The following is a 13,646-nucleotide window of genomic DNA, read 5'->3' on the forward strand; positions in this document are numbered from 1 at the left end:
CCCAAAAGCATCTCTGTATTTTCCATTTTTGTATACTACCTAAACAAAGGAAGCTATATTTCTTAGGAAAAGAAATATAAAAAACCTAAGCTTTGTGTAATTACTTCTATAAATCTAGAAATGGAGTTTTGTAACAGTACCTGGTCATTAGCATTATCAAGGATTTTCTTCACCCTTTTAAGTGCTTCTTTCCTGGAAGATACTTGTGCCTCTGGATCTTCAAATGTTACTAAACGTACCATTTTTGTAGAAGCTTGGTCTCCTGCTTGAATTGCAACTTGTATTTTTTCAATAGGTGCCCCTGTGTCAACTGAAATTGCACAACTATTAGTGTTACTGTTATTATTAGCAAATGAATAATAGAAAAAGCCAATTTTTGCTATAATTTGTTTAGCTATTCTTTTCCAAATGAAACGTGTTCAATGCTTTTCTTTGTATCGAGTGATTTTATTAAAATTTTTCTGTTATAACTGAAGTGCATACTGGCAATAACTGAATTTTAAAATATTAGCATGTAACCAGATTCTTTTTGAGTCAATAAGCAGAATGATAGGCAGATTTAAGTGGATTTCTTAGCGAGGTGACACTATGGGATAGTGAATAGGCATCAGGGAGGAACTGAGGCTCTATTCTTGAATTGTAAAGAATGGCCCATTGGTTAGGCCATTAGTTTGATATTTAGAAGACCTACATCCAGTGGCCTGCTGTGCTTTTACTTTTTATGATTGCGGATTAAGACATTAAGGACCAGATCCTGGCAAGGTTAATCCATAACTCCCTTTAAGAATCTGGGTTTTTAGAGTGTAGCTACAGGACACTGCATCAGATCTGCTGCCCATGTCCAATTGGTCTGTGCTTCATCCCAAATCCAGTGATTCAGGATGCATCAGACACGCTCTGTAGGTGCAGATCAGCTCTGCTTGACACTGGTCATGCTCAGGGGCTTTATTGGGGGAGCTGGGAAATTGCTGCTCAGACAAGAGGGAAAGAAATGGATTCCTACTACAAGCACAGGCTGTTGCCATGACTGGCAAGACTAGTAGGTCTAATAGTAGTTTTTGTGCTTCTTAAGAAACAAAAGAGATTTACAAATATGTATATACATATATATATATATATATACACACACACACATCTGCCCACCCACCCTTTGATTTCTTTTTAAAAATACACTTGTATTTACCAGGCTTGAAGGTTATCCTAATGGCATGCTCTCCAACTAGGTAATAAAGAGGCACATTTTTGATAAATCCTGCATGTACGCTTTTCCTCTCAATGCACACTTGAAACCCAAAAGTACTTGCATTGGAGCACAGGGACTGAACAAATGGATCTTTTTGGGAAGAAGAGTGTCCAAAGGAAAAGGAATCTCCCGAGGAAACATCTTCTGCAGACTGTCTGTCCTGTTAGGTAATACAATAGTAGGAGGAATGTTTTAATGTTATGAACCCTATTTTAGTAACAGCTACGTATATTTTACAGGAGGAATTAACCAGTTAATTTCAGATAGCAAGGCTGTGACATAGGGCAACTTGATTTTCAGTTGAACAAAATTATCAGCTGAATGGCCTGATTAGACTAGCTAATGTAGAAAGAGCCCCAGGCTATAAGGATGGAAAATTATATCACAAATTAATTATAAATATTTAATTTTGTTTTCCTGGAATAGCAGACAATATTAACAGGTTCTTGATAAATCCAAATGTGCTCTAGACTGACTGGAGTTCTTTGATTTACAATTGAGTCAAACAACATCTTCATCTATGTCCATAGAAATTATGTCTCAATTGAGGTCTGACATGACTGTGAGACTATGCCAACTAGATGGTCAAAACATATGGGATTTTAGAAACTTCTACTCAAAACTATGTAATTTACGTGTGCTAAGCAATGCTTGCAGGAGAACCAATTAAATTAATTAAAATTAGAATCAAATCCATGAAATGAAAAATATGATTTCTTGAGCAATGAATCAAATAGCTAAAGACACATAATCATAAGATATCATTTCCATGTAATACAGGTTTACAATTAATTTTTCACTCAGTTTATCATATCTCAAGATTACAAACTTATATGAATCCCACTGTTAAACTGGAATTTTAATTCTAATATTCTCTTTCCAAAAGAAATTGTAGCAATACTGGGAAGTGCTCAAATTAGTGCCAACACCAACTGGCGCCTCAGTTGTTTTTCATCCAAAAATAACTGTGGAGGGCTGAGTTTTCAGGAAGAGTAGCACAGAGGGACAAAACAGACGAACTTTTCTTCCAGCGTATTGGAAATCGCTCTCAATAACAGTACATTTGCCTATTGACTACTCTGTGGGAAAGTGCCGTGCTCATCTTCTGTTCATCTCCTGTTTTATCTGAAAAGCTCTCAGAGTTACAGGAAAACAGTGAAACCAGAACAGGCCAGTGAATCCTTCACCTCTGTCAGTCTTTCACTGAGTGGCCACAGTGATGGCTTCACAGTGCTGCCCATCGATAAAAGCCTCTGATGGCTTTTATGGAAAACTGTAACTCAGGAAGTCATTTGACTTGACACACAAACTGTCATCCATCCTGGAATCAGAATACTTGTAATTTGTGATTGCCAAGGAATGTGATGCCTGCATGATGGTTGCAAAGTACTTTAAAAAGTGTGAGCCTATCCTGTAGATGGCAGTGTAAAATTAATTACCAAAGAAAATGCTTTTGATACTTGCTTTTGAGACTGATGTATTACACTCCAGATTTTAAAATAATGTTACTACTGGGCAATTTTGTTATTAGATTGAACCTGACTTATGTGAGTGAAGAAGCATTGGTCAGACACGAATTGTACATTTTCCTATGGAAAAGAGAAATGGTCTCTCACTGATTAAATGCACAAAACAGAATAGCCAGACACTACATCATTTACCTTGATGTTATCAATTTCGCCTGATGCAGAGTTGGAATCGAAGGACATCTTCATTATGTCAGGCACTGCCTCAGGTAGGAGAACTGGAGTCATCTTACTAGCAGCCAAATCCCCAATATTTCGTGTAACAGCAAACATCTTAGACCTGCAGAATATACATTAGAGGAAACCTGTATTGATAAAGCACTGCTGAGGGAAAGACCTGAATAATACCTTGTGGCACGTACTTGGCAACAAGTATCATGGCTTGCTAATTGTTTCATAGATATTTACAGAAACTTTCCTGTTAGTTGTATTTTCAAGGATTGCCGAGAGTAAATGAAGAGATGGAAAAATCTCAGTGGCAGGTAGCTCAGTCAGGCTTTTAGAGTCATGAACAGGTTAGAACCATTGCAAGTGATGGTATCTGTATGCCTAACATCTTCATGAACAGCCTACTTACTTTGAAGCCTGGCTGTGGATTAATTATTAAAACTTTGAGTATCCTATTTTGATCTTCTGGACTTTTAAGTTTTTAAACTCAACCTCTGTATGTGCACTGCTAAACTTCTCACTTCCTTCGACATGATATTTGGGAAAATACAGCCATAACTTCAAAAAACAACATGGGGACTGGTGGCTGCTGAATGTTGTTGGCTGTGCAACTTTTTTAAAAGCAGAATTTAAGAATACAATTAAGAATATAATGTCCTTAAGAAAGGAGCCTGAAATCATCAAAGTGTCTCCAGTTTGAGCTAAATTTGCCGGTACTCATGGCTTGGAAAGACATCAAAGAGATATGTGTAGGAAAAAAAATAAGGGCCTATTTATGGCAATGTGTTCTGTACATTGTTTCCAGTGTTGTGGACAGTAAGAATATTAATCAGGATCCAGGATGAGTGATATAAGGTGCAGCATAAAACCAAGGGACTCACGGCTGAACATCCTCCTGCCTCCATACGCCACGATTTCCTGGAAGCTGTTCCAGTGCTGTGATAACTACAAGTTTTGATTTGGGTCAGAGAAATATTTTGAATGCTGAACACTTTTAAGAGATGAAAACTTATTTCCCTCAGCTAATAACATTGCCCTAACTCTATCACATCCTGCTTAAAATTCCCCATGTGAAATTCCTCAAGTATTAGGTTGATCTGCTTTTCCTGGGGCTTTTGTGGTCTGCCAATGGAGATGCCTTTGTGACAGTGAATGGAAAGATGGTCTGCAAAATGGTCTTTATTTTAATATGGTCCACAATGTACTAGCCTGAGCAATTCCAATCTAACTTATTTGAAAGATGAATTTGTATTCATTTGATAGCCCTCTCTTCCTCTTGAAGGCTCCTGCCGTGCTGTGTGCACACAATTGCATTTCATGTGGAATACCTCAATAAAACGTGTGTCACCTGTGGGCTTTGTTTTCTTTTCCATCTTTCTCTTTTTTTAGATAAGGACATGACAGCAACACTCCACGCTGGGTGATAGGAGAACCTTGAAGAATGGAATCTGAAATAAAATATTCTCCCTAACAAGCTGAGGGGATAAAAGAAAATACAAATCAACTTGCATTTCAGATGGCTCATCTGAGTAAAGGGACAAAAAAGGAAATGGCTTTTATTTTAATATCATTCAATAATTCAAATGACCACTGAACTGCAGGCTGGGTCTCCATGCAGAAAGCCCTGGGGTTTCTTTTCCTTTTTTTTTTTTTTTTTTACTATTTTTTGTGCCAATAGTCTACTTCTGCCACCTAATGAAAGTGGAGGATCGATTCCTTCCTGTTGAGCACAGAGAGCTGACAAATGTAACTGCATCACAGGTGACACATGTCAATGTCTGCAGAATCACACGGCACAGTAAAAATAGGCTACAAGAGCCAGCTCTGGTGCTTTAACAAGAAACACAGTCACAAAGAAGGCCTAAAGCTATGGTATGAAAGAATCTGTTCTCTCTGATCCCACACAAGGGAGAAAGAAATAAAAGAGAGATTTTCCAATATGTATTAGTGTATTTTTTTTGGATGAGGGAAGAAGCTGTGCTATAGTATAAGTCAAATTCACTGCAGAGGTAAGGGACAAGCAATTCAGCTGTGTTGGGCCTGCTGGTGTTACAATGAGTGTCACCTTACATACATGAGTGCAATGTCTGTTTAAAACAAAGTAAATCAACAAAAAACTGTTTTCCCAGGTTTTAAAGTGTGATGTCGCATCTAAATGAATGAGAAGCAAGAGGCAGTCCTCAAACCACATCCGTTTCTGCTGTGGTGAAACAAAAAATTCTGCCTTTCCTACACATCATCCTGCTGACCTTGGTGTAAAGGTGTTACAAAGCCAGAGATTTGGGACTCTGGTCCTCTCCTTTCTCTGCCCCAAACACTCAGTGCTGCCTTGTGAGCTCACAGCACATGTTGGCTCTTATGCATTTTCCATTACACGTGCTGTGTTCATCTTGTATATGTACAGAGTTGTAATTTTGTAATTCATCTTATAAATAAGGTGCCCATGCGAAGTAATTTTTACTTATCTTACAATGAAAACAAGAAAAAACCCCTAAGATAGAAGCTGTATTTAAGATTATGTGTGTATTTTGGTTGTCTGTCATTCTGAATATGTGATATATATTCAAAGCGCATTCTCTGGCAGCTCTCCATACTTATACTTTAATAACAGGGCTCTAATTTTTCCCTGAAATTTATTTGATTTTTGCTTCTTTCTGTAAATTTTGTTTAAAAATATGTTTAAGTAGCCATCTGTAACATTCCAAATAGTTATGTTAAAAGAGCCTTAAAAATAACTACTAATTTTAATTAACTTTGATAAGATTGAATTAAAACACATGCTATATATTCTCTCCATGATATGATTAATTATTTTACTCTGATTTTTCCTTTAAAGAAACTTGTGTCTTTAATGTGCTGATTTGTCTTGGGAATGTGATCTCTCTGTTACCAAAGTTTTCACTATTTTTTTCTTCAGAGTCTGAGATTGCTCACCTGAGTTTCTCTTTGGCTCCTGAAATTTTATATAAATGCCACAGCTGCGACAGGTTATGACCTGTACAGTGTGCAGGATATAACTGAACTTAATGCCACTGGAGACTGTTTGCTTCCTGTGTCAGAGTGTGAGAGATGAAGGGGAAAATAATATCATAGCCTGACTAATTTAATGACATGGAACTCCAGAAAGTAATCCACTGATCAACAGCACAGAATACCAAATACAGAAATATTTTGAAAAGAGCTCACAAACAAATGAAAGAACAATAGCTTTCTAGAAAAATTTCTTTAAATGTAGAATTTAAAACTAACAAAGGAAGGTGTCAGAATATCTCTAAGTCATTGAACTCAATGGGTTCTTTATTCTTTGATGGATCAATGTAAAAGAAAGATAAATTAAATTTTTGGCTCATTGTCTATAGAATAGACATGCATCCTCTCTATAATACCTGCTTGCTTCTGTTCATCCCTTTAATATTTTACTTTACTTGAGTTTTGACCTCTTCAGTAATATGGTTCTGTGCTACATTCTCTAGTTATTGCTTTGCCTTCACTTGTACTCATTGTCATTTCATTGCTCTGCGTGGTTTTCACTGACCATTTGTTTTGCAGCAGAGAATGGAAATGTCTTCTGGAGAAAAACTGATGGTGCTAAAATTTAGCTAGAGAGTATCAGCTTTCTCATACACTTGGCATTATAGAGCTATTTCTGACCAATGACTTTATACATGGTAATGATGTAGAGTCTAGAGTAAGGCTTGGTCTGGAACTTGTGGACTTCTCCACTGTATTCCCCTGCCTCTGATACTAACTTTATGCCTTCTGACAATAAATTTACTCTTTTTTTTTTTGGTCCTATTTGATTTCCCATAAAGTCAAGGAAGTAATTTTTTTTTAATTTTGCTTTGCAGAAAGGATCCTTCCACTAACATTTATAGTTCTGATTGAGTTTCTGTGTTCCCTGTCAGCATCTGATATTCTCATTTCAGTTCAGCATCCTTATTGAGTTCATTAATATCTGTCTCACCTTCTCCAACTGTGAGAACTAGTGAGAGCAGGTATCTGCTCTCCTTGTTGACCTTGGGAGCAGGCTGTCCTGGTCTTCACAAGAAATTGAGCAAACTTTTGGGCTGTGGTGCCCCAGCAGCTTACATGCAGCTAACTGATGCTCTATGCACTACAGAAAACCTCCTCTGCACAAAGAACACAATTATAATCATATTTGATGGAGTGAAGGAATCATCTTAGGGAAGAGGATGTGATGTCAAATGCCTACTGGGATGGTCTGTGACCATTGAAGGGCAAAAGAGAGCAATGATTAGTCCAACTGGTGGCTAAACTGAGGAGACCTGCAGAGCTTTTCTGGGCCAGCAGCCATGAATGCTAATTGCAGCTGGATCAAGCATCTGAGCTCTTTTGCTACAGATGTATTCCTACACCAGAAACTTGTTAACATTTCTGTGGGTTGCATAATACCTGGTTGCTCTAGTTAGTGATGCTTTTTCCTTTGTGATGAACTTTAAGCTTGTCTTTCTCAGTATTACTTCATGTGTGTGTATGAAAGTTTTCTAAGCTTTGGTCTACTGCTTTGATTCCTTGGACATACTCTTTCTGTTTCCTCCCTCTCTGTTCTTGTATTTCCATCTGTTTTCATTTGTTTGGCATCTGGCTACAACAGTTTTCCAGAGTGTATTGTAATTGCATGCACTGATAATAAATCAAATAGACCTAACAGGCAAGAAAACCAAATGGCAGCCACAGGGAAACAAGGTAGTAACACAAGAAACACTGAATCCTCTACACTTCAAGACACCAAATGTATATGGGCTGTCTGTTATAACTCATAGGATTCGGCTGGCTTATGTATTACTTAGTGTTTCCAGTCCAAAAATATGTACTGGGACAGAAATTTCATGCCATTTATATTTCAAATATCTTACAGGTCCCAACAACCGAGAAACGGTCCTAAAGAGGATTTTCAGTGAAGACTGCAAGAAGAAATGCATGTTTTCAAGCAAGGCTTTGGTACTTGTCACTTCATTTAAAATGAATAAACTACACCAATCATTGCCAATTACCTGAGCTGTCAGTCATAGACAAGATCCCTAGGCAAATGTTCTGTTTTATTTCATTGAATCACAGAACAGTTTGGGTTGGAAGGGATGTTAAAGATCACCCAGTTCCAACCTCCCTGTCATGGGCAGGGACACCTTCCACTGGACCAGGCTGCTAATTTTGGAAGACTCTACATTGCTATGTCTTACCTTACAGTAATTAAATTAGTCTCATCTTTACATGGAGGGATTTCAATTTTGATATTTTTTTCCTTCATAGAGGCAGTGGCAACTACATTCACAGGGACATGAGCATTCATCTTGGTGTGTGCTTCCAGTCCTGCCTGGATGGCTTGTGTGTTGATCCCCATTACAAAGGTCATCTCCTTAGCCATGCTGAAAAGGTACAATAAAGGTAAAATTATGTTCAGATAGGAAACAGCTGTTGAATTTCTATGTCATCTGATACTTGGAAATGTAATGATTTTATTTTATGCTAAATATTTACCTTAAACTCATCTTGGACCGCATCCTAATGTTGGCATTTAGTAACTCAGTCAATCTGAAATCAGACTTTGGAGAAGGTGTAACCTGTGCCTGCACTATTACCAAAAAAACCAAAAAACCACAAAAAACAAACAAACAAAAAGTGTTAAAAACCTTCCCTATTCCTGAAAACCGTGTTTGTATTGCTCAGGTCTTGAAATATATTACCATTTCCTGCCAATTTTGTGATAGAAGAGTAGTAGAAGCTGGTCTCTGTGGGCAGCCCAATGCAGGTGGGCACAATACGACGGATCTCAGAGGACAGTAAAGCCTTGGTCCACTGCCTCCCTACACCACTTTGAAGGCTACTGATTATTCTTCTTATCGAAGGGATTTTTTCATCAGGTCCATACCATGCCTGTAATTACAGAGTTCAACTTGCCTAAATAAGCAGAACTTGAATATCATGATGCGTGTCATTAACTGCACCTCAGGGAAAAGTCTGCCAGCAATGATTATAGCTAATCCTGATCAAAACTTGACATGATTTGCCTTGATTAATACTAAAGACAAAACCTCTCTGAATTAAAAAGGTAATGGGAGGGACAGAATGTATGAAAGAAACACACATTTTTTAAAACACACATGTTTTAAAGCTCGTGCTGCATGGGTGGTGGTGTTTTCAAAATGATACCTGCAATGCATTTTGGATGGTGTTTTTATCAAGTCCGCCAAAGAACAACTCTTGGCCAAACATCTTCACATATCCTGATGCAAAAGGTTGGTCACTAGAGACTGCCTTCCAGTCAGAGAGCTGCATGGGGAGGAAGAAAGTCTTATTCTTCCTAACATTTGGGAAAGCAATACCATAGGAATATTCTTTTCCCCAAGAATTTACCTTTTTCAGGATTTCCTTGAAGTCAAAGTCAGTCTCCCAGTCCCTGTCAGGAGAGTAACCCTTAGCAAAAATCTCCTGCAGTCCTTCAATTGTTATTCCCACCTGTGGGAAGTGTAAATGCCAGTTGGACAATGGTCATAAGAAAGGATGAGAGGGCAAACTGCAGGTAGACCCAATTACCTCCAAGGGATTAGCCACTCTTCCAAGGAAATGTGCCTGCAGCTGGGACATTGCCATCGTCGGAATTAAGCTGCCTGCGTTATTCAGTACCAAATATTTAGCTGCCAGTCCACTCATAAGGACCTCTGAAAATAAACAGGCAGTAAAACACAGCACAGTTAGTATTTAAAGCCACAGTGTGCAGATTGTCAGCTTACTAATTGTGCAATTCAACAGATACAACATGACAAGACAAAGGCCAGAAAACCCAGCTATAAAACTGATGTTATAAAACAGTCATGAACAGGATATTTTGCATTTTTGAGCTATTAATGAGCAAAATTACAAGCCCCCTGCTCATTGCATGGTGGTTATGCTGTTTTTCCAATTGCTTCTGTAATTTACATCCAGGCAAATTCTGTAAAGTCAGTTTATGAACTGCTTTTATGAGACATCATTTAGGACAAGTTGACAAAGGGGATCAGAAATGAAAACAGATTTGCCATCCTTTGCTAATAGTTTAGGGAAAGTGATATAGATGTCCTATAAGGACAGATGGTGAGGTATAGATTTTTTCTCTCAAATGACCCAGAAGCTATTTAATGCATTTAATTCTAAATGCTGTAACTCCTTACATGAAATGCACTAATTGTTAAGTAATTCTTAACTACTGAGTGAGCTTCAAGCAAACATATTTTTTGTCTATTTAGTTTCTCTACTTTAGATTTATCACCTATAATGTTCTTCCATGCAGATAATCTTTCCAGAGAAAAATTGTGTATTCTTTCCACTCTTGGCACAAGTCTATATAGTCCTGTTTTCTGAGTTAAAGTAATCCCAAGGCTTTTCTAAGTTTTCTTAGGTTTCAAGAGCAACAAGGTTGACATAATATGTAGGCATTTCTGTCAAGCTTCCTTTCTTCTAGACTTCCTCTCTCTTTCCTTCCTATGCTAGTTGGAGGATGGGGAAGTATTTTAGGAGTTCCTATGTTAAATTTCTGCTATCCTCGTGTAACAACTCACTTATGGGTCAACATTTTCTCATTCTCTACAAAACTTGTGTATGCGGACAGGGGATGGTCCTTTACCCTTGTGTACTCCTCACACAAAGTTAGAATCATAGAATCATTAAAGTTGGAGAAGACCTTCATGATCATTGATTCCAACTATAATCCAGCTACCACAACCACTAAACCATATCCTGACGTGCCACATCTAAGTGCTTCTTGAGCACCTCCAGGGACGGTGACTGCACCACCTCCCTGGTGGACAGTTTATTCCAATGCCTCACCACTTCTTAGGAAAGAGAAATTTTTCCTAATAGCTAACCTAAACTTCCCCTGGCACAACTGAAATCCATTTCCTCTTGTCCTCTTGCTAGTTACTTGGGAGAAGAGACCAACACCAGCCTCTTATATTCTATCAGATTGCTGTGACTAATTTTGATTTCTAATTTCCCTGGATATATTCCAATTTCATGTATTTCAGGAACAGTTTGCTGGAAAAAGAATCCTCTTGGTCTACTAAGTCTGTATGAACTAGCATTTCACTACATCACCTTCACTGTTTTGCTGTACCAAGATTCTGTGCTACCCAAAATGCTGGGCACCATCTACACATCACAGAAGTTGTTCAGTAACAACTCCTAGAATCAAAATACAGGTATGAATGCCACTCCATTGATGGCAAAGGAATCAATTGAGAATCTTCAGCAGATAGCAAGGAGACATGACAGAAGCTCACATTATAATGTTGATGATATTGAAAATAAAAAGCAAAGTGATACCACTCTGGGACATTACTAATAAGGTAGACTTGAGACTTGGAAATATGAAGACTAGTTTTTCTCTGAATGAGCTTTGCCAGAACAGTGGACACTGAAATGAAGTATGGTACTTTTAGTGAATTTTTTAAGGGTCTCTTTTTTTGTTTGTTTTAACCCATGTAAATCATTAGTTAAAAATCCATGGCACTTCATGATCCTTAATAAGAAGTGTTGCTCATAAATGATTAAATGATTATACAGAATTCATTGACTTGAAGAGCAGAGATATTTTCCATACCTCAAGAATTACATAGCATTAATGCTCTAAGAAAATATTTACCAATGAAAAATCCTACTGACATAATCAGATGATGCACTATAGCCACTTCACTGTGGAGTGTGATGGCAGCTGCATATATCTGACTAAATATCTTGCTCCAAAGTAAAGGGAATGAAAAATCAGTGATCAAAGAAAGCAGTCATTGGTACCTGTGAACATTAGTACACTTATTTAATTATATGACTCTGTGCATGGTAAGTCAGATTCTGTCAGTCCTCGCAATGAGCAGAACGTGGGTCATCCCTTTGATTTCAGTAGCAGTGTGTAGAGCATGAAGGACTGCTTGTGGTGGCCAGATGTGACAGATTCCAGATTAGAGATAGCATCAGCTGACTTTATTGCCTGACATTAAAAATTCAGTATCTAGCACCACAAAGATCCATGATGCTGAGGGCACATTTTTGTTTTTTAGCAAGGAATAGGTACTGCATTACAGCCGTCACTATGGAAACTCCTCCAGCATGGACTCACTGAAACACATTTCACCTGTGGCCAGTGGTGACAAATCAAATCAGAAAGCTGGGGGATGGATCCTCTTCCCACACCACTATAACTGAGGACTGACTTCATTTAGCTAACTGAGTTATCCAAGTCTAAGATTAGCATGTGTGAGAAAAGAATCTTGTTCCTTATTCTTCTGGGTGAGAAGTCTAAATATTATGCATTCTAAACAAATTTCTGATGCTGGTCTTCACCAAGAAGTAACAGTAATTCACTGATGAGCTACATTTCCAGGCTACAGCCAGAACAAAGTAATCCCTTTCACATAGCTCTCTCCCAGCTACTGTCATGATGTACTGCACCCTTCTGTCTCACAAAAATTGAGATAGCTCCATTTTAAAGGCAAAAATAAGAAGAGAAAACAATTTCCTAAAACTAGAAGCACATATCTGCATATTACAAGAAAATGTCTCTCTCCCTGAATGCATTTTGAATGGTACAAAAGTTCACAGTGCCTATTAGCCACTGTATTTTGGGCACTCTCTATGTCCATCTCTGAGGCAGCAAGTATGTGTATTGTACATTACTGTGGTTGTTGTGGTATGTATTACATTTATGTTCATTATAGACCTGATTAAATGGTTGAGTAAAAACAATGAACAGGGAAACAGCAAGATTTACATAAATTCTTCAAACTACTACCTCCATCCAAAAAGAAGGCAGAAATACTTGTACACTTAGCACTGTGGATTTCAGATGTTCCAGAGTCTCTTTTTCTATTTATGCTTTGAAAAGAATTTTTACATGTACCAATGAATAACAAAAGTGCTAAAACCATCCAAATCCTCCTAGAAAAACAGCATGTGAAAGGAGACAGTGTTTGTAGATATAATCTCCCTAGTCTGCCAGATACAAATGCCAAAACGGTGAAGCTGTCATGGTCATTTACATAGGAAAGTTGCTTGAAACATTTCTACTGAGAAAAATGACATCCATGGAACATGGAAATAGCTACAATTTAGCCCAGCAAGAGCTATCTTTCAGTCTGATCCTCCATGCTCTGACTGTATTTTTATATGCAACTCCCTTTGATGTAACTGGTCAGCCTCCAGATCCTACGCATAGATCTGCTAATTCCACTAAAGAATCCCAGTAGGAAAGTGCAAGAAAAATCTTTAAACAGTAAGCCTGATTTAGCTGTTACTGGATGCAATGAATTGTCACATTTGAATGTTTTCAGAGTTTGCTGTTACACTGGGCACTACTCTTGGGGTGAAGAGTATTTAGCATCACATTTGAATTCAGCAAGAGTTGTAGGTGTTCAGCACCGGTAGAAATTAATCCACTTCAGCAGTAATTTAGGTCCCTTCTGTTTGTTTGGTGCTGAACAATGGTGTGAAATTCTTAAGCACCACTGAGACTACAGTATTTGATATAGGAGCATGTGCCTTACCAGCTAATGAAAATGGAGGGTTAGAGCCTCACAAGCCCTCCGGTAATTGCATGCTGGCAGTGTACAATGCAAAACACACAGGGACCTAAATGCACTCCAAATGGAAAGCCTGAGATTTTTACATATTTTTTTTTTCACTGAACGTAGAAAAATATGGAGGAAAAACATGCTGTTAAA

The 13,646-nt window shown here is 38.0% G+C and overlaps 1 protein-coding gene across 1 annotated transcript in view; it reads right to left on the reverse strand.

Annotated features, from left to right (window-relative positions):
- LOC139798769 (vitellogenin-1-like) overlaps positions 1-13,646 on the reverse strand; it is a 64,980-nt gene that overhangs the window by 14,123 nt on the left and 37,211 nt on the right. The window contains exons 14-22 of the mRNA XM_071749804.1: positions 9,493-9,617; positions 9,313-9,414; positions 9,109-9,228; positions 8,643-8,832; positions 8,437-8,530; positions 8,139-8,324; positions 2,905-3,049; positions 1,184-1,403; positions 141-310 (exon numbers count right to left, since the gene is read on the reverse strand). Of these exons, the coding sequence (XP_071605905.1) occupies positions 141-310; positions 1,184-1,403; positions 2,905-3,049; positions 8,139-8,324; positions 8,437-8,530; positions 8,643-8,832; positions 9,109-9,228; positions 9,313-9,414; positions 9,493-9,617 (1,352 nt within the window). The remainder of the gene's footprint in view (positions 1-140; positions 311-1,183; positions 1,404-2,904; positions 3,050-8,138; positions 8,325-8,436; positions 8,531-8,642; positions 8,833-9,108; positions 9,229-9,312; positions 9,415-9,492; positions 9,618-13,646) is intronic.

This window comes from Heliangelus exortis, chromosome 8 (assembly GCF_036169615.1).
Source record: "Heliangelus exortis chromosome 8, bHelExo1.hap1, whole genome shotgun sequence".
Taxonomy (NCBI): domain Eukaryota; kingdom Metazoa; phylum Chordata; class Aves; order Apodiformes; family Trochilidae; genus Heliangelus; species Heliangelus exortis.